Raw genomic sequence first — 25,442 nt, 5'->3', positions numbered from 1 at the left:
GGGTCGTAATGGAACTAAATGTATAGTAGCATTTGCTATACTCTATAATTATCAGGTCTATTGTTACCTATAAGTACTTACTATAAGATTAACATCTTGGGTATTGTTAATTGAGTACTTGGTAACAATAGAAAATAGACTAGTGTCTCCAGATTGGAGGGAAATTCAAATTATTTTCTTTGTTCAGAGCGACACCTATCGGAGGATATATATAGGGCGAAAACATATTTTGGGGGACTAAAGCAAGGAGGAAGGATATAGAATCAAATCCTTTAGCAAGGGTTAGGATCATGTCGTACTAAGAGGAAGAAGGTCTCGGGTGGATTCTTCAGATTTAGTGTAGACCTCTTGTTAGTTAATATAGTGTAAATAAAGTGTTGTAATGCCATGGCCCTCACTCAGCCCGGACTTACAACCCAGTAGAACACTTGTTTGATGACATCCAAAGACGACTAAACCAGATCTAACCGCTTCCAAGAAATACATCTAAGAGCCTGGGCACAGATTCCAAAGGCGACTGTAAATCGTTTGTCCCTCACTATGAAGTGAAGATGCCGGGCCGTTATCGACACACAAGGTGGACACACCAGATACTGACTTTCAGCCTCCATCTATAATTATCATGTGATCAGAACTTTGATATATCATAGCAATAGCTTGAAAGACACTCAAAAAATCCTTTGTGCCAAAATGTGGTTGTTTTCAGACAGGTATCTATTGTTTTATTGAAATTTGAATAACAATGCACGTTTATCTGTGCTTTATTTCTTCAGCACTGTCGATCTACGTCTCAATTATATTATTGATACCGGAATAAGCAACAATCACCTTCCCCCGAACACATAAAAACACCGAACAGGCTTACATAAACACATTTGTATCAAACCGTCCTCTTCCCTCGGAGCTCCACAAATGCCACATGGACAAATTGGTCGCAGACTTGTGTCGGTACAACATACTATTTAATTTACTAATACGGTATCCATTCCGACTAAACCAGCATACCATTAGTCATCAACTATAAAACCAACTTGAAGACTTAGTATATGATTACTAACATTACAGCTAAAAATAGAATTAACAAAATTAGCACTGAAATGACAATTGGTTCTATTTGACCACAATATCTTGAAGCATATCACCACTATCATACAACCAGAAATATCAGTCAATGTTTTGTTATATCAAAACCAGTTGCGGCACCAGCCTCCTGTGACTGAGGTTGAGATTCAAAATGCGGCAGTTCCGTGGAGCGCATAGATACAAGCCTCCCACAAGTTTTCTAAGAAAACTTTTGAAAATTTGAATTGATTTGGTGCATTCTGACAATATTTTGTGGCAAAAACATATAAAAATCAAATTCTTAATTTTTTTTTTAAATGAAGTTGGGGTACAATACAAATCATTATTCTAGGAGGGAAAATGCCCCACTGGCACCGCCACAACAACTGTATTCAATATCAGTTAATGAAATATATTTGTGGTGTTCTTCTGTGTCATAATGTTTTCATCTACATTTTTGCAGCGTTAGATTTAAGTCCTTCCATGATTTTATCTTGTAAATGTGCAAAATAGCCTATTTTGGTGCCGCTGCTCAGTGGTTAATCCTTAAATTGGATGAATTACATTACTATACATCCCAAAGCAGTTTTATACAAACTGGAATGCAGCTACAAACAAACCTACATTGGTGAAACACCCCGACTTACTTCTTTTAGACTTAAATAACATAAATCAGCATGCAATAAACTAGATATTGAAAAATCAGCCATAGCCGAACATATACCACAATATGAAACGGGAACCTGATATTTTAGTCTCTAACAGAAAGGACCGAGTTAAACGGGAAGCTATTGAAATGGGAAATATAAACCAAACCTGAACAGGAATAAAGGACACTATCTGCCATATATGTGGAATGTCTTAATTCTTCAACTTTCACCTCCAGCCCTTATCCTAACCCTTAATCTATTTTATAATCACTTGTTATTAGAACAAGATTCCATTATTTGAATTGAAACGTTGCAGAAATTAAAGAAAGTAGTAGTATATCCATAGTGTCTTTATTTACTTACTTAATTAAAAAGTAATACCGCTGTCCTGACAAAATTATTACAAGCAGAATTATGCCACACACGACGGACTTTTGTCTGCAAAACATTGTTTCGCGACAAAAATCCGTCGTGTGCGTTGGAAAAAACAATGTTTTTTGTTTGAACATCAAACTTTTTTGAATTCTGAACAAATGTTTCTGAAACAATTGTATTTTGTCTGTCGTGTGCGTTGAGCACAAACATTTCAACGAAACATTTGTCGTCATAAACCAATCAGTATACGCCATTTCTTCACGTGGAGTAAAATGGCGGAACTCGTGTGGACGTTTGAAAGAGAAAAGCTTCTGGTAGAAAAATAGGCAGAAAATACATGTTTGTCTCCAGACTAAGCCGATAGAGTTAAGAAAGAGTCGGCTCTCTCGGACATTGCTGGCACGTTAGAAGTAGCAGGTAAACAATATATAGTGGGCCTATGTAGAAATGTAGGCCTAGGCACTATCTATGGCTATGAACTACGATGAATGATATTGATAGAGTCTAGTCGTTTGTTATTAGTCTTTTCCCAGAAATGAAGTAGTCCCGGCTCTGGTCACCCTACTTTCAAATTTTTTATCATTTGTTTTTACATAATAGGCCTTACCGGCAAAATTACCTGTATCCCCTGCAACATTATAATCTAATGTTGCCTTGAAACTCGACGGACCGTAAAAAATGCTACGTTTTTTTTCAACATTTACTTTATGCGGGGTGTTTTATGCTGGAGCAGACTATTTGTTTCATAACGTAGGCATGTGGCCTACGTCTACAATGAGTAGCCTATGAGCCAACTTTAAAATTAAGAAAGGTATGACGTATAACTCAATTAATTCTATGAACTTGGCCTGGATATTTTAATTTCACTGCTTGAAGTAAAAAAAGGAATGAGTTCTTTGAAATCTCAACTCAACAGAGCAAGAAAACCTGCTAGCAGTGGAAGTGCTGCAAAAAACATGACAAAGAAAAACAAGGGAATCGGGAATAATGGAGAGTGACCTTCTATATCAAATATAGGCCTACAGGTATGACGGAGCCTTTAATATATCATTTACATGTATATCACATAATATATAGGGTCTTCAATCATTTTGAACACATATTTAAATCATTTTATCCTGCCATGGAACCCCTCCTACTGCCGAATTGAAAAATATTTTCATTACTTCTCGTTGAGCTTTGTCACTCAATGCGTAATTCCTTGCAAGGGATGGTTGTAGGTTCTGGAATTGGTATCCGATTTCATTTCTGTGCCAGGAATTAGTTGCCCGTCTTCATCTTCTCTGTCAGCAAGACCATTAACAGTACCATATCGGTCAATCAGAAAGCTATGAAGACAACAGGCTGCTAAAATGATTTGTTTCTACTTTATTGGGATTCAGACAAATTGCAGTAAGGAAAACACGAAACCTACTTGCCAAGATTCCAGATGAATTTTCAACAACCCTTCTGGCTCACGAAAATATGTAGTTGAATAATTTTTTTTTAAAATTTCTATGTGATTTTTATAAGATCTATTCTCAAAGGAAATGCATCGTCTTCAATGATGTGGTAATGGATCCTCGGGCTATTTTCTAACCATTTTAAGTGAGATGGTAACTGAAGAGTATTTTTATCCATTGCCTCTTTCAAACTTTTCAAACACCAGCATCTCCACTTCTGCCTGTTAATCCAACGTCTACATATATAAAATGGTAGTTAGCATGAACAGCTGCTAAAAGTAAGATGCTAAAAAAATGCTTATAGTTGAAGAATACGGATCCACTGTTAAGTGGTGTGCGTAGAGAGATGTGTTTTCCGTCAATCGCCCCCATGCACATGGGATAATTTCACTAACCGCCGAAGTCCTTACTGATTTGTAACCATTCGTCATTCGTGTTTGGAACCTAAAGGTGATAACATTTGTATGTGCTTTGTTTTTTTAGAGACCGTAGACTCCTCCATCGGAAGTCAAAGATAGGGGATAAATAGATGACAATGATGACGAAGACGACAGTGTGGATATACCTTTTAACCTTGATGAACCAAATACAGGCATTGATCTGTGTGTAGCTTTAATTGGTGCCTATGTTTCCCAAACGTTATCTCCGATGGAATTCAGAATATTCTTTTTCAAACTCATATGTCACAATTTGATATTTTATGAATAAAATAAGTAATTATCATTGACAGGGTAACTTAATTTACTATTGACGTGGTTGATTGAATGTGGATTATATTTTTGTCAATGTGTAAACAACGTTACTTTATTTCATTGAGTTATATCAGTATTCTGATCTATCTTTCGATTGGTTAATCATTCTGATTCTGTACACCGACTGTTTGAACGAATGGTCAACTTTAATAAACAGTGGTCTTCGCTGAACGATCATTTCATTGGTCAATATCCCTAATACTGCCCATCTATTGGCTAATAAGTATCTCACGCGTTGCTATCTACTTGAGTTGTATACCTAAGATAAGCAACACTGTTTGGATTCGTTTGATAAAGGCTGTCATAGTTTGTTCAAAAAAATGCGTTTTTTGAAGGATAATTATGTCTTCTAAGGAACGTGAACTGTGTAGTGCTAAAACGCAGATGCAGGCGACGGATTTTGAAATACAAAGAAAACTGACACCTATAAAATGTCGCCATTTTTCACATTCCGAGGAAAGCTCCGTTGGACCAAATGTCGATGCTCGGATAATCACAGAAGACGACGACGATTCTGACGAAGAAACCAGGGAACTGAGAACTATCTTAGAACGGCTGCAAGACGAAAAGAAAAAATTAAAGCTATCCAGTAAGAAAGAGAGGTTAGTCAGACAGATCGAAAAGGAAAGAGTGGAGATGACGACGATAGCGGACTAGGAGAAAGGTGATTCTTTTTTACAATCTAAATTGTCCAAATACCAAGGTCGGGACGATGCATCGACTTTAAAATTATTAAGATCGCAAACAGATTCGAAGGCTAAAGCAAGCTCAATACTTAGGAGTATCTTAGAACTCTCTTCTACATCAAGTGACTCTGATCACGAGGAGCTTCGTTCAGATGAGCAAATTGGCATTATAGAAAGAGACACAGACGATCAAACAACAAGAAGAAATCAGAATTATTTGATCGTCTTTGCGATAAAGTCGTTAAAGATAGCTTGCGAGGCAAGGTAACATACGCCCACTGGCAGCTGTCAGAAATGATAAAACAGTCTTTAGTGACTAAAGTACGAATTTTCTCATATTAAAGAAATTTTATTAGTTTGAATTCAATTACATATATATATGCCAGTTATTTATGCTGAGTAATTCCATAAAATTTTTAAAATCAATATCAATTACCCAAATACAACAAACAATTAAATCACACAGCTCTAATCAAGGGCAAAAAACAACTTTTGACGCGTGCTTACAAAGTCAAGGGCAATAACTAAAAAAAAGATCATCAAAATCGGTTGAAAACTGTAGCTTCTATTGTGCTCACAAACAAATTTTGAAGCGTTTTACAAAGTCAAGGGCAATAACTCAAAAACCATTCATCGAAAATTCGTCAAGTTAAAACTTGTCCGAGATCTTATCAAATCCAATGATCACACCAATTTTCATCAAAATCGGTTGAAAACTAGCTTCTATTGTGCTCACAAACAAATTTTCAAGCATTTTACAAAGTCAAGGGCAATAACTCCGAAAGCGTTCATTGAAAATGCCTTAAGTTAGAACTTGTCCGAGATCTTATCAATTCCAATGATCATAACAAGTTGGATCAAATTTGGTTGAAAACTGTAGCTTCTATAGTGCTCACAAAAACATTTTGACGCGTTTTTACAAAGTCAAGGGCAGTAACTCAAAACTAGTATATGAGCTCATAGATTGGTCGCATTTTTTCCCCATTCCATTTCATTTCATGGGTAAAATGCGACCAATCTATGAGCTCCCAAAAAAGACCTAAATTCCCTACATTTCATAAATTCTTACAGCAAAACATCCTACATTTCATAAAACATCCTACATTTCATAAAATTTTTACATTAAAAAAAACCAAAAAATACCTTCAGTCAATTTCCTGCATTCCATCAAAAAAAGCATATTAAAAATACCCTTATATAAAATAACACCCTTGTTTCGCTTAACATCCGGTTTTTAATAGCCTCGTTTTAGATATATGTTATTTTTAGTCTAGAAACTTCTAGAAAAGGGAGATAACTCTTGTTTTGGAAAAAAAACAGACCACAATTTCTTCGTTATATTAACTCATTTAAAAATAGGATGAGTTTAATTCTAAGACACGAACAACACAAATTCGAAGATTATTCGGGTGACGGTATCTTTTCATCAATATTTTCTCTAGGTTCAAAAATAATTCCAATAGTAGCTAGCTTTGTTTCAAACAACAAATCACTCATTCCAACCGGAGCGAAAGGCGTCGCTAGCGGGAAAGAGTATAAGCGACGCAGTGAAACAATCTAACGAGTTGAAAGAATTACAGCTAATAAGAGAACTTCGAAACAGGAGATTAGAAGAAAGGAAAGGAAAAAGTTTTAAAGTTATAGGATAAAAAGGATAGTAGCTCACGCTCCAAAAACTTATTTCGGTTCAGGAGATATACAGAAATCATTGGGTTCTCTTCCTGGATTTCCATGGGCGAAATATCCCGGAGAAAAACATCTTCCCGGTCATAATTATACCGGTCCAGGTTCGATTAGATGAAAACGATAAACCCAAACCAGGGGAAGAACCAGTCAATAGAGTTGACGCCGCTGTGCTTAAACACGATATTTTATACAGAAACAAAGACATAAACTTCAGACACGAAGCAGACAGACAAATGATAATCGAACTTGAAAATATTCCAAATCCAACTTTCAAAGAGAGAATGCAAAGAGTATTAATCATTAAACTGTTAAAAGTAAAGATGAAATTGGGCATGGGATTAGCGGATGAAATTCACAAAGAATTTAGAAAAACTAAAAACTTTTTAAAAGTAAAAGTGTTTGAAAAAGATGAAATATGGTCAGCCGATTTAATTCGCCAGTCGAAAGAGGATTTAAATATTGCTTAACAGTTATAGATTTGTATACGAGATATGTATGGGTTATTCCTTTGAAAAACAAAACAGGATTATCAGTCAAACACGCATTTGAAACGATTATGAAACAATCTAACCGACATCCAGAAAAACTGTGGGTAGATAAAGGAAGTGAATTTTATAACAAAAATATGAAATCTCTGGGATTTGAAATTTAAGCACGCATAACGAAGGTAAAGCTGTAGTAATAGAAAGATTTAACCAATTATTCAAAAAGTTCACGGAATTGAAATATCAAAAATGGCTTAAAATATTACCAGAGGTTGTAGATGAATACAATAACAAAATTCATTCATCTATAGGTGTCACACCAACACAAGCCTCGAGTAATCCAAATATTATAAAGTCAATTAACGCGCAACATAACTACGAAAATGAAATAAAAAATTTAAATATCAAACCCAAATTTAAAGTCGGAGATCGAGTTCGTATTTTCAAATATAAAAGCAAATTCGAAAAAGGTTACGTTGGATACTGGACAAACGAAATATTCATCGTTGATAAAGTAAACACCACATCACCTCCGACATGAATTAATCGATCAAGACAAAGAACAAATCATAGGAAGGTTTTATCAAAATGAACTTCAAAAATGCGACTTTTAAAAATGAATGATGAAGAATTTGATAGAAGATTAAGAGATGTAGACAAGCATTTTCGCTTTCTTAAATTTAAATTTATGTTCAAAATATTATTGAATGTGTTCTATCAGAATGTAATACAGACTACGTTAAAAAAACCGACTTTTAAAAATGAATGAATTTCTCGATAAATATGGAACCGATACAACCACAAACTTTCAACTTAAGAGATGGGCGAATGAGTTAAATATATCACCGTTTTATTATTGTATGAGAGATGAAATAAATGGCCTGAAATATAAGAAAGGTAAATTTTACGCGATAACAAATATACACACTTCCGATCAAAAAGGACTTCATCATTCTGCTTTGTACAAAGACTCTGACTTATATTTCTTCGATTCTTATGGATTAGAACCCACTGAAGAGATAATGCAATTGACTAATAAACCAATCAAATGTTCATTTCAAATTCAATTACCGGGACAAACGTTTTGTGGTCAGCTTTCACTTTGGGTCTTATATCAGTTGAGTTTAGGAAAACAGTTCGAAGAAATTGTAATAAATTTAACTCAATAAAAATGGCGAATAAGTTTGGATTAGGTTCTTTATCTTTAGAAACTAAAAAACCTAACACTACAACGTGGATAAATAAAGCGAAAATACTTTGTGGATCAAATCGGAGACACTCTTCAAGGTGATTTAGATATGAACAATTTCAAAGTAACTAATTTAAAGTCTCCGGAAAACGATAATGACGCCGTTAAAAGAAATATTTACGGGAACAAATAAATTCAATTGAAGTAAATAAAAACCATTTAGAAGATAAAATAAGTAATGTGAAAAGATTCTTCAAATTTCAACTAAATAATAAAAATTTTGCTAATGATACTAAACTACAACAAGAGGTACAAAGATTAATAAGTCTTATTCAAAAAGAATTGGTCAACGTAGCGAATAAAACTGAGTTACAAAATTTAATTTCATTAATATCTAAATTAGATGATAAGATTGCAAAACAAAAATTAGACATTCAACAATTAATAGATTACATTCCAGATGAAAATGAAGATACGTTTCAACAGGAATTAAATGCTCTGGAAACTAAACTTAACAGTGAATTACAAAAAGAACTAACAAATATTAAAAAACAAATACAAAACATAGATGATAGCGAAATCTAAACCTATATTCAACAACAAATACAAAACATAGATGATAGCGAAATCAAAACCTATATTCATCAACAAATACAGAACATTGATGATAGTGTTATTCAACAACAGATAACCACTATTAATAACCTAGTTTTGAAACAGGACAAAAATATAGTCGCATTAAAAAAAAAGTTTCTAAAGAAAGAATCATATTATTTCAATCTTCCATTTGAAGGTTTTAGTTATGAAGATCTTAGAGATGTTGAAAAAGATGCTTCTGTTACTGATACTATTGATAAATCAAGAGATTATGAATGTAAAAATATGGATTTACAGCAAATATTAGAGAATATAAACCAACTTCTTCTAATGATTTTCTCTATGGAATGTTTGATGGTAAACTTCCAACATTTTTTTCTTTTCAATGGAAAACTTCAAATTGAAATAACTTTCCCTTTTCAGGTAAAAGTTGATTCAATATTCTTCATACAAAACTCACGTATGTCTAAGAAATTTAACGCTCGCAAAGTTCTTCAGTTTATCAATGGTACAAAAAATGTAGAAACTAAAGAATTAGAAATTAACGATGAAAACAGCAAGCCTCGTCACTTATATGAAATTAAAACAAGTGGAAAATATATAGATAGGTTTAGAATGTTAATCATACCAGATAATGAAGAAGATGAACTTTCATTGAGTGATTTTGATATGATATTGGAAACGGAAACTCCACCATCAATGAATATTATTAGAAATCCAGAACCACAAAAAGAAACAAACACTTATGAGTTTTTACGAACATCAGACTTTGAATACGTAAAACTATATTTTGTTAATAATGATATATTTACCTCAAATGATATTCATAAAAGTCAACAAAGTCAAAAAATTTTTATAAGAGATGATGCATATGTTTATATAATAGTTTCTATTGAAAAACCAAAATTTTCAGTTCATCTGAATAAGATTAATGATTCAAAAGAACAAATATCGTTAGTATCTGTTCAAGTTATTATTGATGATGGTAAACAAGAAACAGCTTTATCAGAAATTCATTTAATTTAATTACCTAAAAAATTGAACTCGAAAGTAGACAACAATATATGATAGAAAAACAAAACGAACTAAAAGAAAAACTAAAACAATTCAACAAATGTAGAAAAACATGGAGTAGAATCGATTCTGTTTTCAAAACATTAAGTACAGTTTTAACAGTAGGAATAACGGTGGCAACAGCCGTAACCGGTGGATTAATGCTTCCAATAATTGTCCCAACTGTATTAGCCACGTTACTGCCGTTCAAACTTCATCTTGTGGTTTGATTACTTTAGGTTTTACATCAAAACAGAAAGCTCATTATAAAAGGAAAACAGAAATTTTAAATACATATCTTAATAAATTATTCATTTTTTTCGAAAGATCGAGAAAAGATAAGAACATAACAGTTGAAGAAATAGAAAAATTCAATGAAATTTTAGATAAATTTGATGTAGAAATATCATCAATAAAAGTTAAAAATTCCTAGTTAAAAATAGTTGCTTTAAAAATATGAATAAAATTGAAATTTTAGACGATAAAAAATTCATATCAATTAAAATTTTAGACGATGTTATTGACAAGATTATCTCTGATGAATTAAAAAATATGAATAAAATTGAAAAATTCATATCAAATGAACGTTTTTCCAATGTTATTAAGCTTATCACTGATGGATTTTTAACATTTAAAGGGCAAATTGAATTAGATGGAGAGATAACTCAAGATGGAGGATATAAAAAAAGGCATTCAATTTGTAGCTTTTAATACCAAAACTTTTCGCAATTTCTTCGCTAGAGTAGATATAAATTCGGATGCTTCTGATTGGTATTTCACAGGAAAAATGATCTTCCGTAAAAACAATTTCAAAGAAATAAAAAGATCAAAAAAGGGTAGTGGTGTTACCCTACTCAAAAAGATAAATGAATATATCGGTATAAATTGTTATATACCGAGCGATGGATACTGCTTTGTAAAGTGTGTTAATCGTGTTTTAAACGAAGACTACACGAGAGATTTTCAAGATTTCATCAACAGTTTTTCAAAATCAAACAGAAAAGGAGTTATGACATCTGCTAGAATCTGCGAATTCAATAAGAAATTTAATACTTATTTTCAAATTTATATGCCCAAACATAGACATTTTCAACCAAAGAAAGTATCCGAAGAATTAGATTGGGTATTTTATTTACACAAAGAACATTTATGTTTGATAAGGAGAAATAACAAAACCTTAGGCATTAAAGAAATAGAAAATAATTACGATGAAAATGTATGGAGAACTTGTAAAGATGATAATGCGGTAACGCAAGTTTCACCTCTAAAACTAAACATTTTTCCAACCATTCCCGATGATTGTTTATACGCATGGGATTGCGAAACCTATAACGAAAATAAAGCCATACCTTATTCTTGCACGTTAATTAATTTAGAAAAACTAAGAAAAAAGTTAAACAGAATAAATAATCTCTTTCCAGATTTAAAGCCGACAGATCCCATTCCAGAAGACCAAACTCATGACTAATATAGTAGAAATATTTGTAGGTACAGATTGCATCGATCAAATGTTACAACGTTTAGGAAAAATAGATCAAAAAAAGAATAACATTAAATGCTCATAACGCTAGCGGTTTTGATAACTGGATCATGATCAAAAACGTAAAAAAACGTAAACACAATGCCCTTTAAAAACGCCCAGAGGAATTCTGTCTCTACCTTTAACTAATTCATTCACTGATGAAGATTTACAGAAAAAATGGAAAAGACAGGAAGAAATAAAGGGTAACTCTAATTATTTGCAAAATATTAATTTCATATGTTACTATCATCACGAATCATCTAGTTTGGCAGCATGGGGGAATTCATCTAATCTACCAATGAATTTGAGAAAGATCGAGGAAGTTAATATTGCAAAATACACTAAAGATAATTGGGAATGGGAACCATACGCTAAAAGAGTTACGTTATGTCTCGGAGCTTGTTTGATAAAATACAATCAAGCAATGAAAGAAGTTGTATTTCAGAATATTTCCAATAATCCAACAGCTCCTTCTTTATCTTTAAAGGGTTGGTATTATTTATATCATTACGATAAAGAAATGGTTGAAGAAGAATGGTATGAAAGTACTAGAATGGTTCCGAAACACACTGAAAAAGAAACCGTAGAAAAAGTTTACTCACATACTCACCCTTTTATATGATATTTTATCAGACAAAGTATTAAAGGAGGAAGAGTTTCGGCAAATCGAAAATCATTTGAAACGAATAAAATGGATGAAATTTGTAATATATTAAAGGAATACAATGCAAGTGACACTGATAATATAATTGATTTATTCAAAGAATATAGCGCTAGCACGAAAGATAAAACGCAGGTTCATTCGAGACTTAAAAAAATAAAATGTACTAAACTAATGGCCTTTGATGCTAACGGTTTGTACGCTTCCGCCATGTCGGATTTAGATAGCGAATATCCGAGAGCGGAAAGTGGTAGACCATTTCTACTGGAAGAAAATAAAGAATTTGTCAAGCTCTTTAATGAACAGAAATTCAGACCTAGAACTGCTATTTTAAAAGTCTGGTTTGAATATCCCAAAAACATGTTCTTCCAACCCATACCAGCTAAAGATAAAATCACTTTCACGAATAAAGAAGGTAAAAAGGAAATTGGCACTAAAATCAGATTCAGAAATGGTTTCTGTTCAGATGTTTTATCATCGGTCGATATTCAAGAAATAGTTAAAGCCGGTGGACGAATTATTAGAATATTAGATGGTATAGTATACGAAGAAAATTTTAAAACTCCACCCTATAGAGATTATATCTTAATTTTGAGAGATCTAAGAAATAAATATAAACGAGAAGGCAATATCGTAGGTAGTAATTGCATTTAATTATTAGGCAATTCGTTGTAAGGTAAATCTATTCAGAAGGATATAACTACATCGAGACATCTATGGAGTGAAGCGACTTTAAAAGCCAACTATGATTCACATGTCAAAAGTTATGAAAAAGTAAATGATAGTCAATATATAGTTGAGATAAATGAAGAAGAAAAAGAATTTATTCCTCCTAAATCTACACGACTAACACCTAGTCATTTGGGATCATTCGTTTTATCTCACAGTAAAAAAATAATGAATAATTTTATTCGCGTGATAGATGGATCTTATAAGCCTGAAATATACTATACGGATACCGATAGTTTATACATTTCGTCTAGCAATTGGGATAAATTAAATGAAGCTGGGTTGGTGTCCGAAAATGATTATTGTAAAGGAAAGAATGATTATGGTGATGGTGGAATTATATTTGGTTTATACAAAGTTAAATACAATATCATTCTAACTTCCGATGGTGTTTTAAAAGAAAAGAAAACGTTTAAGGGTTACTCTAAAGATAAGATATCCGTAGAAGATTATATTCGATAAGCTAGTGGACTCGATGTAACGAATGAATTTAAGAAACCTTGAGTAAAAAGTTTCACCAATGGAGTAGTACTTCCAAAGGATGATGATAAACAAAAGAAAGTTTTTAGACGTTATCTAAATCTCGTTAAGAGAAAAGCACCAAACAGTGAAGGAATCATGTATCCTTACAACGACGGAAAAGAATTGAACATAGATGAAAACTACGAATTTGATGATTTTGGTTATCTAACTATTCAAGAAGAGAATGAAGAGTGTTAATTTTTTTGTTTTAAATGAAGTTGAATAACAATTTCCTCGTTACCAAAATCTATAAACCTATTTTACCATCTTTAATTTCCAGATTTATATCTTAAATCATAAAGGAATTAAGTGGTAAATACGTAGTTTGAAATTGTTTCTCTATAATTCTATATCCTATCGGTACAGTGAATGTTGGAAGACTGTAAATAATCTGACGTTTGTATTTATTGAAAAATCCACCGTTTATCAAATTGCAATGTATATTTATCACATCGATATCATTCTCGATATTAGCTTTGTGTGGTGCTAAAGTGGATTGGGTGTATACTCGTTTATTAAATCCTAGTAACTTATTCAATGAATTTTCTACGTTGAAATCAACTTGACTATTATTTCTTAATATCAATTTTATTTTGTTCAGATTCAAATTACCTTCGAATTCAATATTGTTTTTACCATTAACACCTCCTCCATATTCAGATAGGTATTCGTTAATGGCTATGTATTCGTAGCTTCCTGGTAGTAAACGAATGGTTTTGAACGTCGTTATCTGTTGATTTTTTTATTTGATTATTTTTTTCGTTGATATTTCTAATGGAATTGTAAACAGAGAAATACTTTAATCCCAATTCATATTCTTGATTGCGATCGAGTTCGTACTCATAATCTAGAGATAATTTAATGTCTGATTTATTTGAGGTGATGACGAATAGTTGTTCTTTATTTGACATTTTTAATCACGCTTTTATAATCATTTTTATCTATGATACCTTTTTCTAGGAGTCTTTTTAATATACAATTTACTTCATTATATTGTCTGTGCGATCGATGACCTTCCTTCATTGCCGCTAATATTACTCGTAATCTATTAAGCAATTCTTCGTTGTTGTCGGATGAAAACGTTATACCTTGTCCGGATATCATATCTTCGAATTCGTCTATTTCTTGTATGATTGATGGATTGTCTTCATTATAATCACCCGATTCGTCAACTTCGTATTTATGTTTTTGTTCAATTATTTTTATAAATAATTTAACTTCTTTCGATCTATTTGTGTCGGGTCCTGTCCTTTTAACTGCTTCTAGAAATTTTGAGTACGCTACTAAATCCTTATAATCGGCAATACCAACATCCGTTGCGTTTTTTCTAATGAACATAGAATCCATCCCGTAAAAAGATTGAGATTGGTATATGCAATGACAGTTGTGATGTCTTCCTTTCGTGAAGAATTCTTGTTGAACAGCTTGATTTCTTTGCGCTACGCAGTCGTCAAACAATATTAAGTTCTTTCGTTTACTATCAATATTGGACAAGTCTAGATCATTAACATTTTTCGTAAGAAAAACGTTTATATCCGTTGGATTCTTTGCTTCGATATCTATGATATCTTTTATTTCCACTTCTTCTTCGTTTCCTTCGTAATATTGAAATAGGTCTTGAACATCTTTCTTTAGTAAATATTCTAAAGCTTTGAGAAATTGATAATACGATTGCTCTGGTGTTGTTGTGTAGATATTCAAAGAATCGAAATCTAAAAGGTTTGGTGTTGTCAACATGTTAAAAGTGAGATTAGTTTTCCCAGAACCGGAACTACCGCATATACACATGAGCATTGGGTTATTAGGAAATATTTCTGAATGATTAAATTTTTTGCCAATTTATTATTATTTTAATTTGTTCCAAAAATCACTCCTTCTCTTTTATACTGTATTTTTTACTCAATTCTTATCATTCTTCTATCTGCTATTTTAATTAAATGTTTTGCTTCTTCCAATAATAAACAATAACCTGTTACCTCCTTGTGTTTTTTCAATATGAATATTTATGTTGACTCCTGTTTTGAAAAGATCTTATTGATGAGCTGATAGATCAAAACAGAAGATTGGATGATTAAGTGCAAAATCTACATATTCAAACTGAGGTGGATTTCCAAATAATTCACACATATTTTTATAGTTTCTATACAATTCATTATAATCCTTTGTGAATGGATTAATTGTTAAAGGTTGGTTAGGATAATTTTCGTTGTTTAATCTTACTTGAACTTTATGGATTAAAGGATTTTGAGTTTGGTTCATTGCCACTCTAAAGACATTATTGTTATTCGTTTGAGAATCTGGTAAGTTCCTGAAACCAACCATTAAATATCTTGCTGGTTTAATAGTGTTAGTGATTGGCCAGGTGGTGGATTCTCCCTTTAAAGTCATGCTACCTACCGTGTTACGATGCAGAAAAGCTATTTCAATATCTTTAGTTAACGAGTTGAATATTCTCGTTTCTACTTCAATTGGTGGTGTTATTACGGGTATGAAAAGTTGGAGATTCGTTATTTCTAATTTTGCATCTGAACCATTCTCTCCAAAAAATATCTTATCATCGTTGGTTTCTCTTTGTAGATGAATTTTATATGGTAACCCTATGGAAACTTTTCTATGTTCCAACAGACCGAATAAAGGATATAATTTCCAATTTACGTAATTACACCACCTATTATTCTCAACAATATTATTATATAATATATATTATATTACTCATTTTTCGAATCCATGATTAGCTGCTCGTGCTACTCTTTCTATTGTGTTTCGAGCAACAACTCTCACTCTAACTAATTCGGCATCATTTGCAAGATTTCTTACCGGTTCTTTTAAAACACTTCCATCGCCAACATCGGGTATCCAACCCGAGACTGAATCGAAATCTTTAGGATATAAAACTGTTTTCAACATTGTGTCGAATTCCCCAGGATGTTTGATTATTTCTATCGGATTTGAACCAGCTTCCAAAACCATCTCGCTAAATAAAGATGGAAAGAAATTGTTTTCTAAAGTTGTATTAGTTTGTGGTACTTGATTCTGAGTGGCGTCTTTGATTTTGAAATCGCATCTGAAATAAGCATCAGAAAGAAGCAACCAATTCGATAATGAATTTATTTCGAAGGTAATTCTACCACCATCATTCAATTGGGATTTAGAACCAACAGTGGGGGAGATGATAATATAATCCTCTTTTTTCTTGTTAAATGAATAACGATCTAGTTTTTTATTTGCCATTTTTAAGGTTTAAAATTTGAGTAGAAATTTTCCCAAAACAAGAGTTATCTCCCTTCTACATTATTTTAAAACCAGATGTTATTTTTATATAAGGGTATTTTTAATATGCTTTTTTTTGATGGAATGTAGGAAATTGATTGAAGGTGTTTTTTGGTCTTTTTTAATGTAAGAATTTTATGAAATGTAGGATGTTTTATGAAATGTAGGATGTTTTGCTGTAAGAATTTATGAAATGTAGGGTCTTTTTTTTGGGAGCTTATAGATTGGTCGCATTTTACCCATGAAATGAAATGGAATGGGGAAAAAATGCGACCAATCTTTTAGCTCATATACTACTCACAAAAACCGTTCAGCGAAAATTAAAACTTGTCCGAGATCTTATCAATTTCAATGATCACACCAAGTTTCATCAGAATCGGTTGAAAACTGTAGCTTCTATTGTGCTCACGAACAAACTTCGACACGTTTTAACAAAGTCAAGGGCAGTAACTCAAAAACCGTTCAGCGAAAATGCGTCAAGTAAGAACTTGTCCGAGATCTTATCAATTCCAATGATCACACCAAGTTTCAGAATCTGTTGAAAACTGTAGCTTCCATCCTGCTCACGAACTATTTTTAACAAATTTCGACGCGTTTTAACAAATTCAAGGGCAATAACTCAAAAACCATTCATCAAATGCGTCAAGTTAGAATTTGTCCGAGATATTATCAATTCCAATGATCACAGCTAGTTTCATCAGAATCAGTTGAGAACTGTAGCTTCAATCCTGCTCACGAACTATTTTTAACAAATTTCGAAGTGTTTTAACAAAGTCAAGGGCAATAACTCAAAAAACCATTAATCGCAAATGCGTCAAGTTAGAACTTGACCGAGATCTTATCAATCTAAAGCATCACACCAAGTTTTATCAAAATCAGATAAAAACTGTAGTCTCTATAGTGCTCACAAGAAATGTTGACGGACGGACCGACGGACAGGGGCAACGACAATATACATGTGGGCGTATAAAAAGCGGTTCTGGCCCCAATCAAAACTTCAGTTCGAATACGCCGGGTCCAAAGTAAGTTTTGGTGATCTTGATTTCCGTTTGTTCGTGGCCTGTGAGTTAGAAATTATCTCATGTGCAAAGTTTAACGAAAAGGAATGAAACGGAAGAAAAAAGCTGCTCAAATGGTGTTTCAAGTTGGGATACGGATTTTAGTGGCATTGAAATGCCTTTGTTAATCAAATATGTTCGATCTGACAAGCTGAATAAGCAAAGTGTTGTAGATAAGAGTAAGAAGGGTAACAGTGGGATTATGGTTAAGAAAGACGAACTAAGAAATACTGTATTGTTCATTCTATCAGAAACGAAAATGTTCTCAAACTGCTTCATGGAAAAATAAGAGGTGTTGAAAATATCTGCAACGTATCTGTGCCACTTGCTGGAGACGGGACAACAAGAAATTGGTCCATCCAGAAAGCTCCGAGCAGTGTCCTCATTTCGAGGATTGACAAATATTAAACTCCGTTTCTTACCCAGATAACGAGTCACATGTTGTACCCAAACATAATCAGTCTCTTACAGCAATTTTCGAACGAAGGAACAGATTCGTCTTACCATATTGAAAATTGTAGAATCTTTGGAAGGCAACATTCTCACGTAATAATCGATGACGTGGCCTTAAATCTATAAGAACATTTTTTAAAATATGATGATTCCTTTGTTAATCGTTCAAAGCTTCCTAATGAGATATCTGATATTAGTGGCTCTCAAAATGTTATAAACGAGAGTAAAATTGATAATATTATAAATATTCATGATAAAGTCTTTAACTCGGGAAAACCCAATTATCTCGGATGTAAGTTTCCAGTTCAATCCAAGTTAAACATCAATTTCCTTCGTGAAAATTTGAAAAAGTATCATGATAAATCAGTGTGCGAATTTTTGGAGTTCAGTGCACCTATAGGAATCTCTGTAAATGACCATATCTCTAAGGAACTTTATCAGGGTGAAACGATTGATATATCTTACCCAAATCTTGACTCTTTGGTTGAAATTATTAAATGGAAATGTAGAGGGTGTCTCTGCTTTAAGAAAGATTTAAAACGTTGTTGTAGACAATTTCGAGTCTGTTATGGGGATTTGCACTTATTAGGTTTTATTTGGAACGATTCTTTTTATTTTGATCGAGTATTGCCGATGGGATTAAGGTCTAATGCAATTATTTGTCAAAGAACAACTTCATCGATTAGGTACATGTTTGGACGAAGAGGTTTTCAGGTTGTTAATTATCTGGATGACTTTGGTGGAGCTGAAACACCCGATAGGGCGTCAGAGGCAAACCGGGTCCTGGGAGACTTGTTAAAGTCATGTGGAATCGAGGAAGCGCCCGACAAAGCGGTGTTCCCAACGACAAGAATGGTATTTTTATGTGTTAGTGTAGATACTCAAAGTACGACCATGGAAGTTACTCCGGAAAGGGTTTCAGAAATTTTGGCACTTGTTGAATCCTGGTTAACCAGAAAACGTGCTACGTTAAAAGATTTACAATCATTGTTAGGAAAGTTACATTTCATATGTAATTGTGTTCGACCAGGTAGAATTTTTGTGAGTAGATTGTTAAATTGGCTACCGACCACGTTTAATGACAAAAACGGCGATAAAAAACATAGCTCGAAATTCATTCCTGCCGAGATAAGAAAAGATTTATTGTGGTGGAAAATATTTCTCAGCAAGTTTAATGGTGTGTCTATAATGTCCATTGAGAATTGGTCCGCTCCTGATCAGATATTTGCTTGTTATGCTTGTCCAGGTCTTGGAGGGTTTTGTAATGGCGAGTACATTCATGGAATATTTCCAACAAGAATTGCTGAGAAGGTTTACATATAAATTGTCTGGAACTGCTGACAATTGTTATTTGTGTTAAGATATGGGGTGTAAAATTCAGAGGTAAAAGGATTCTTGTTTACTGTGATAAAGAGTCGTCAGTCACTGTATTAAACTCTGGTTCCACTAAAGATTCCTTTATGCAGAGTTGTCTGCGCGAAATTTCGTATTTCTCTGCATTATTCGAGCTTGAAGTAAGATTAAAGCATATTGCAGGAGAGGAAAATGGAAATGTGGACGTATATTGCCGTCGCCCCGGTCGGTCGGTTGGTTCGTCCGTCCGTCCGTCCACATTTGTTGTATGCACGATAGAGGCTATAGTTTTTTATCTGATCTTGATGAAACTTAGTATACATGTATATATTGATGAGATCTCGGTCAAGTTCGAAATTGGTAATAATCAGATGAACGGTTTCAGAGTTATTGCCCTTGACATAGTAAAAACGCCTTAAACTTGGCTTGTATGCAATCTTTATCATATCTTGATGAAACTTAGTATGCATGTATATATTGATGAGATCTCGGTCAAGTTCAAAATGGGTAATAATCGGATGAACGGTTTCAGAGTTATTACCCTTGACTTAGTAAAAACGCGTTAAATTTGGCTTGTATGCTTGATAAAGGCTGCAATTTTTATCTGATCTTGATGAAACTTAGTATGCATGTATATATTGATGATATTTCGGTAAAGTTCAAAATTGGTAATAATCGGTCTCAGAGTTATTGCCCTTGACATAGTAAAATTGCCTTAAAATTGCCTGGTATGCCCATTGAACACTACAATTTTGATACCATCTTGATGAAACTTAGTATGCATGAATATATTGATGAGATATCAGTCAAGTTTGAAGTTGGTAATAATTGGATGGACGATTACAGGGTTATTTCCCTTGACTTAGTAAAATTGGCTTTTAGGCAGGCTATAGACTACAGTTTTTATCCGAAATGGATGAAGCTTAGTATGCATGTATATATGGACAAGATCTCAGTCAAGTTGAAATTGGTAACAATCGGTTGTCTAATTTGACTTGTAGGCCTGATAGAGACATTTTTTTATACGATCTTGATGAAACTTGGTATGACATCCCTGTGAAACTTGAAATTAGTAAAAATAGGATGATTGGTTTCACATATTAAACCACTACAGACTTTGTTACTTTGTTATGATTTCTGACAGCAGGTAGTGGGCGTATGTTACCTTGCCTGGCAAGCTATCTTTTGAACAAGCGGGGACGAATACGCTCTCCAAATTTGATGTTATAGTAGTTTATTCGATTTCTCAAATAATTGGTAATTTTTATCTCCGTTCCCGATTTTTTATATGCTTAAAAAGCAAGCAGCGGTATCCGCCCGACATGCTTTTGCAGATGGTTCATTGGCTAATCTCAAGACTCAATGTGGAAGTAATTTCTTATTCTGCGACTAGTTTGATTTAAAGGCACTTCCTAGGTCGGTTAAAACACTGACCTTGTATATGCTCAATTTTTAAGTAGAAGTTTTAAAGCTATTCAGTCTATTAAAAATTATTTAAGTGGGATCAAAACTTTACATTTATATCTTGATTTAGATTATCCAGAATTGAATTTTCATTTAAAACTTGTATTGAAAGGCTAAACCCTTTTTGGTGTCTATTTGTACATGCCCTTTTTATGATGTTACGAAAATCAAATTTGGTGCCTATTTCAATTAAATCCTTTGATTCTAACAAACAATTAAGTAGAAAAGACTTGGTATACGATAAAGACAAGAACCTGTTAGTTATAAATATAGTCTCGTCTAAGACCATCCAATTTGGAGAAAAAAAATTACTGATTCCATTAGTGGCAATTCCAGGTTCTCTTCTATGTCAGGTTCAAGCCTATCTAAATATGCAAAAATTAGTAACTTTAACTAGTCCTGCTTATTCCTTATTTAGGCACTAGCAGTTGGTACCTGTAACGTACACTCAGATGCAAACTGTTCTGAAGCATCTTATACAAAAAACGGGACGAAACCCACAAGAATTTTCGTCTCACAGTTTTAGTAGGGGTGGGGCTACTTGGGCTGTACGGTGATTGTGCAAGTGATGCTTATAAGAGATACCTAAGATTAATTTCGATGACAAAATCGCAGTCGCCACGTCACTGCTATTGTGGGATGCACTATTCAACCATTCCCGGGAGCAACTATTGGTCGCCTGACCGACCTGGTTTCTAGGGGAAGAGTGGCATGGCAAGATGTCGAAGTAGTTTTAGTGCAGGTGGGCACAAATAATATCTCAGCCAACCAATCAGTGAATACAATCTTATCTTATTACGGTGATTTTATTTACCATCTAAAGTTAAAAACTAACGCAAAATTAATTTTTACTTCAATATTACCTTTCAATATCTCTTTTCAGAAACCAGGGTCCCAAAGTCAACGCCAGATTAAAAAAGCTCTGCCTTGAATGCGGTTTGCTTTTTTCCAATACCTACAGAAGCTTTATGTACAAAAGCAGACCCAATCATTATACGCGCCCAGGAATGGGCTCCATCTTAATTTCGCCAGTTGAGCTGTATTACGCAAAAAAATTATTAATGTTATCAAGCACGTTCAATTGTATTGTGTTATCCGATCCCATTGCTGCTCGCTTTATCTTTTTTGTTTTCCAGGGAGCCGTCATCCTGAATTTGATGTCGTTTCCTTTTTCCTAACCATCGTTGACAAGTTCCATGTTCGATGGTTGGCTTCGCTTCTTCCAGGTCTGGTTTTTTGTCAGGAAGGACGAGCGTTTTAGGTAGGATAGCAAAACAGTCAAAACGACCAGCAATTTTGTGTAAACATCAAAGGGAGTTACCGGCAAAGTTGTTTTATAAATTGTAATTTTTTCTTACATATTGTAAATATACGTTAATATTATTTATATAATTTATAAAATTGTCATTTGTTCTGTCGTATTAAATAGTTAAATAACTCATATTTAATCTGCTACAAACAATAAAATCCAAAAAGAAGTTTATCGTGTTTGTTTGTTACCCCCAATCTGATTCCAAGTACATCATCTCAAACTATGCCAAAAAGACCCATGCAAGAATCAAACATGACCTTTACGCAGCTTTATTGAACCTTTTATTATGACAAATAAGAAGGATTATTTTATAGATGCTTTCAAAATAAAGAATATCTGTATCTTTATCTTGATGTTGATGCTTACCTTTAAGAATTCATCTTTAAGAGCTGCACACGTATCTGTAACTATGTTTGATATGGTCCTCTGACCAATTCTAAATGCATATGAAAGACTTCTGAAAGTTTCCCCTGAAACAAAATTATATTGTCGAAGAAAACAAAAAGGGAGATTATTATACATTTGCGCATCAAAGAAACACAGCAATTATTACTATTAACCCAAATGAAATTTTAGTTAGCCCTTTAAATTTTTTCAAATTTATCTGGCAGGGCGGGGAAGAATAGTAATAACTAGTATTCTGGTGGTTATTTTTATTATTTTTGCAGCCGAACGGTGGCCTACATCTGATATCCATTTTTAAAACGTACAAATACTAATAGGATGGCTAGCCCCCTAGCTTTATTTGTGGATTTTAAAAGCTATAAAACCTGTGTCTTAAAATCTCAAAGTCACTGCAAGGCGTTCTGTGTTCTCTTTCTTAATGCTGGGTCCAACCTTGGACAAAATATCATTGAAAGTTGCCGCATCCATTCTTAAATATCTCCTGTACATTTCATCTTCCTCTTCTGATTTGAACTCACAAACAAGATTATTGAATATCCCCTTCTGTTTTCTTCTTTTAATCCATGGTTGCTTTTCTCAACACAAAATTTTCTTTTTAGAATTCTGAGCATTTTAACACCACATTTTGTTGCTAAACTACAATTTTTAGTGATTAAGACAGAGGTCAATGACAGTTTAGTCACTTTGACAATTTGACCTCAATTTTTGGGGGTCAGGATTCAGTCCCAAGGGTCGATATTTATTTGAAATAATTTTCTTTTCTAATTCATTAAATTTTGACATCATCTTTGTACCACATTTTGTTGCTGAAATACAATTGTACAGTCCCGTTCCCTCCTGGTTTTTTAAGCATATACCCATGCCTACCCAAATCAGTTAAAATAAGCTTATTTTAAAATTTTTTTTACAGAATAACCTTAGGTTAGGGTTTATAAAACTTTTAAAATTCATGACGCATTTTGGGAAGTGTTAGAAAACTACAGTGCAAATATTAAGCAAAATATATTCCTAATTGTAGAGAAATATGCCCCCTTCTTAAGGTTTCGCCTAACAATATTGAGTGTGTTTGAGGCCTAACATCAAAACTACTTTAAACTATTAAATTATCAATAAGTACACCCCATTTTCAATGAACAATGAAGTAGATACATAGATGTAAATAGCATAATTCAAAAATATTTTTAGGTATGATTTACACCGTTTCTGAATGAAAATTGTGCATAGGCCTATTGCCCCTTCAAATCAAACAATATGCATAATCAAAATTTGGGAAAATGTTTAAAAAAATACTTTTTAAGTAGACCAGATTTTGGGGAGTTAAAAAGATTATGTAACTGTGAAGCAAATGGTTTTTCGTTAACTAGGTCCTGAACATGGTTGAGTAAAGTTGAATAAATTAAACTAGTGCTGGCTTTACCAAAACCAACTATGTAACAGATAGAAATGTGTCAAATCGTTTCCCTTGATAGAGTTTACGTAATACATACTATTGTCGCTTTTGTCGCCTTTGCTCGCCGTTTAATGAAAGAAATTAAAAAATCCACAATAAATAAAACGGTTTGAAAGGTGATAGTTGATCTCCTTCGCTTTTCAATTAGGACACGAATAACATAAGATTTCATAAATTGCGCCCCAATTTGGACAACACAAACCAGAGCACTAGTTACATAGGACCTTTGGGGTAGAGCTCATTAAGAAAGATTAATAACCTGCTAAGAGCAAATTGTCTTTCTTTCTTAACATATTATAACAATAGATGAGGTCCACAGTTATAAAGAAGTCGACCCTGTATTACTCACTATACTGGCTCTTTCACAAATTACAAAAACTCTGTAAAACAGTGCAAGTACCATAGGTGTCAAAAGAAATCCTTTATTGTAATTTTAAGATATGTTTCAAATTTGGGTCATTCAGGTCATCCAAATCTAAAATTTAAATTTATTTCCAGTTACTGACATATTCTTAAAAGGTTCCATGTGCCTTAACCTTTATAAGTAAAGACAGTATCGGTTACATTGATAATACATTTAGGATTAATATAATTTATAGAAATGGCTAAAGTCAACTTCTATAAGATTCTGTAATTCTGAATTAAAGAGATTTTATCTTATAGACATTAAATATCGTACTCAGTGTAAGGCAGCTACTATGGTTCAATACCGATGGTGCTTTTAATATTTTATTTCGCAATTTAGAACTGTATAGGGGGCCAAATTGTGACAATTGGGCAGAAAATACATCCTACAAATTGTTTTTTAATTATCTCTACATTTACTACTTGTTCAAGAGAGTTGAAAATTTCCATGAATCGAGTAAAATGCAATTGCCCGACAAATAGTATAATAATATTTGTTTATATAAATTCTGACTACAAGCTATAATCACAAAAACATTGTTATTGGTCCATTTAGGACGAGAAAAATTCAATTTTCACTTGTCGCTTGACCACCTGTCGAATATTCTGTTCTTCGTCTCTGCCACCTTATTAGTTAATCTCAGTGCTGCAATTGTGTCTCTTTTTATTTAGATACTCCTCATTTTCGACCAATTCTTTTCGATCAAGAGGCAAGAAGCCTGAAAAACAGTGAAAAAAAGCGTTTCGTAGCAGTTTTAGTTGTGTCACAACACAGCACAAATGCAATTCTCTATACCCTAGCCGTTGCTTTCCACAAATACTGGCCAGCTTCGATGACGGTTTCTCCCCCCCCCCCCCCCC

At 33.3% G+C, this 25,442-nt stretch overlaps 8 protein-coding genes across 8 annotated transcripts; 5 read left to right on the top strand and 3 right to left on the bottom strand.

Moving 5' to 3' along the window:
* Nucleotides 1–3,724: 3,724 nt before the first annotated feature.
* Nucleotides 3,725–3,916, bottom strand: LOTGIDRAFT_108807 (hypothetical protein; the record flags this gene model as incomplete). The annotated part of the gene is made up of 1 exon (XM_009068202.1): nucleotides 3,725–3,916. A coding segment is annotated over one exon (192 nt), but the record flags the coding sequence as incomplete, so codon positions are not given.
* Nucleotides 3,917–4,623: 707 nt separating this feature from the next.
* LOTGIDRAFT_155659 (hypothetical protein) lies at nucleotides 4,624–6,768 on the top strand (the record flags this gene model as incomplete). Its single annotated transcript, XM_009068201.1, has 2 exons — nucleotides 4,624–4,883; nucleotides 6,612–6,768. The coding sequence occupies 2 exons, from the start codon at nucleotides 4,624–4,626 to the stop codon at nucleotides 6,766–6,768; spliced, it is 417 nt and encodes a 138-aa protein (XP_009066449.1).
* Nucleotides 6,769–7,899: 1,131 nt separating this feature from the next.
* Nucleotides 7,900–9,950, top strand: LOTGIDRAFT_155658 (hypothetical protein; the record flags this gene model as incomplete). The annotated part of the gene is made up of 3 exons (XM_009068200.1): nucleotides 7,900–8,035; nucleotides 9,121–9,281; nucleotides 9,348–9,950. The coding sequence occupies 3 exons, from the start codon at nucleotides 7,900–7,902 to the stop codon at nucleotides 9,948–9,950; spliced, it is 900 nt and encodes a 299-aa protein (XP_009066448.1).
* A 697-nt stretch (nucleotides 9,951–10,647) lies between these two features.
* On the top strand, nucleotides 10,648–11,445 carry LOTGIDRAFT_155657 (hypothetical protein; the record flags this gene model as incomplete). The annotated part of the gene is made up of 1 exon (XM_009068199.1): nucleotides 10,648–11,445. One exon carries the CDS (start codon nucleotides 10,648–10,650, stop codon nucleotides 11,443–11,445), a length of 798 nt encoding a protein of 265 aa, XP_009066447.1.
* Nucleotides 11,446–12,190: 745 nt separating this feature from the next.
* On the top strand, nucleotides 12,191–13,351 carry LOTGIDRAFT_155656 (hypothetical protein; the record flags this gene model as incomplete). Its single annotated transcript, XM_009068198.1, has 2 exons — nucleotides 12,191–12,793; nucleotides 12,851–13,351. 2 exons carry the CDS (start codon nucleotides 12,191–12,193, stop codon nucleotides 13,349–13,351), a joined length of 1,104 nt encoding a protein of 367 aa, XP_009066446.1.
* Nucleotides 13,352–14,728: 1,377 nt separating this feature from the next.
* LOTGIDRAFT_76329 (hypothetical protein) lies at nucleotides 14,729–15,235 on the bottom strand (the record flags this gene model as incomplete). Its single annotated transcript, XM_009068153.1, has 1 exon — nucleotides 14,729–15,235. A coding segment is annotated over one exon (507 nt), but the record flags the coding sequence as incomplete, so codon positions are not given.
* Nucleotides 15,236–15,442: 207 nt separating this feature from the next.
* LOTGIDRAFT_155654 (hypothetical protein) lies at nucleotides 15,443–16,642 on the bottom strand (the record flags this gene model as incomplete). The annotated part of the gene is made up of 2 exons (XM_009068197.1): nucleotides 15,443–16,087; nucleotides 16,229–16,642. The coding sequence occupies 2 exons, from the start codon at nucleotides 16,640–16,642 to the stop codon at nucleotides 15,443–15,445; spliced, it is 1,059 nt and encodes a 352-aa protein (XP_009066445.1).
* A 2,183-nt stretch (nucleotides 16,643–18,825) lies between these two features.
* LOTGIDRAFT_155653 (hypothetical protein) lies at nucleotides 18,826–19,515 on the top strand (the record flags this gene model as incomplete). The annotated part of the gene is made up of 1 exon (XM_009068196.1): nucleotides 18,826–19,515. The coding sequence occupies one exon, from the start codon at nucleotides 18,826–18,828 to the stop codon at nucleotides 19,513–19,515; it is 690 nt and encodes a 229-aa protein (XP_009066444.1).
* Nucleotides 19,516–25,442: the final 5,927 nt, after the last annotated feature.

The sequence above is a fragment of the Lottia gigantea genome (genome assembly GCF_000327385.1).
Source record: "Lottia gigantea unplaced genomic scaffold LOTGIsca_9, whole genome shotgun sequence".
NCBI classification, from domain to species: domain Eukaryota; kingdom Metazoa; phylum Mollusca; class Gastropoda; family Lottiidae; genus Lottia; species Lottia gigantea.
Note: the sequence above shows the minus strand (reverse complement) of the source record. Positions and strands in the feature narration are given on the sequence as shown.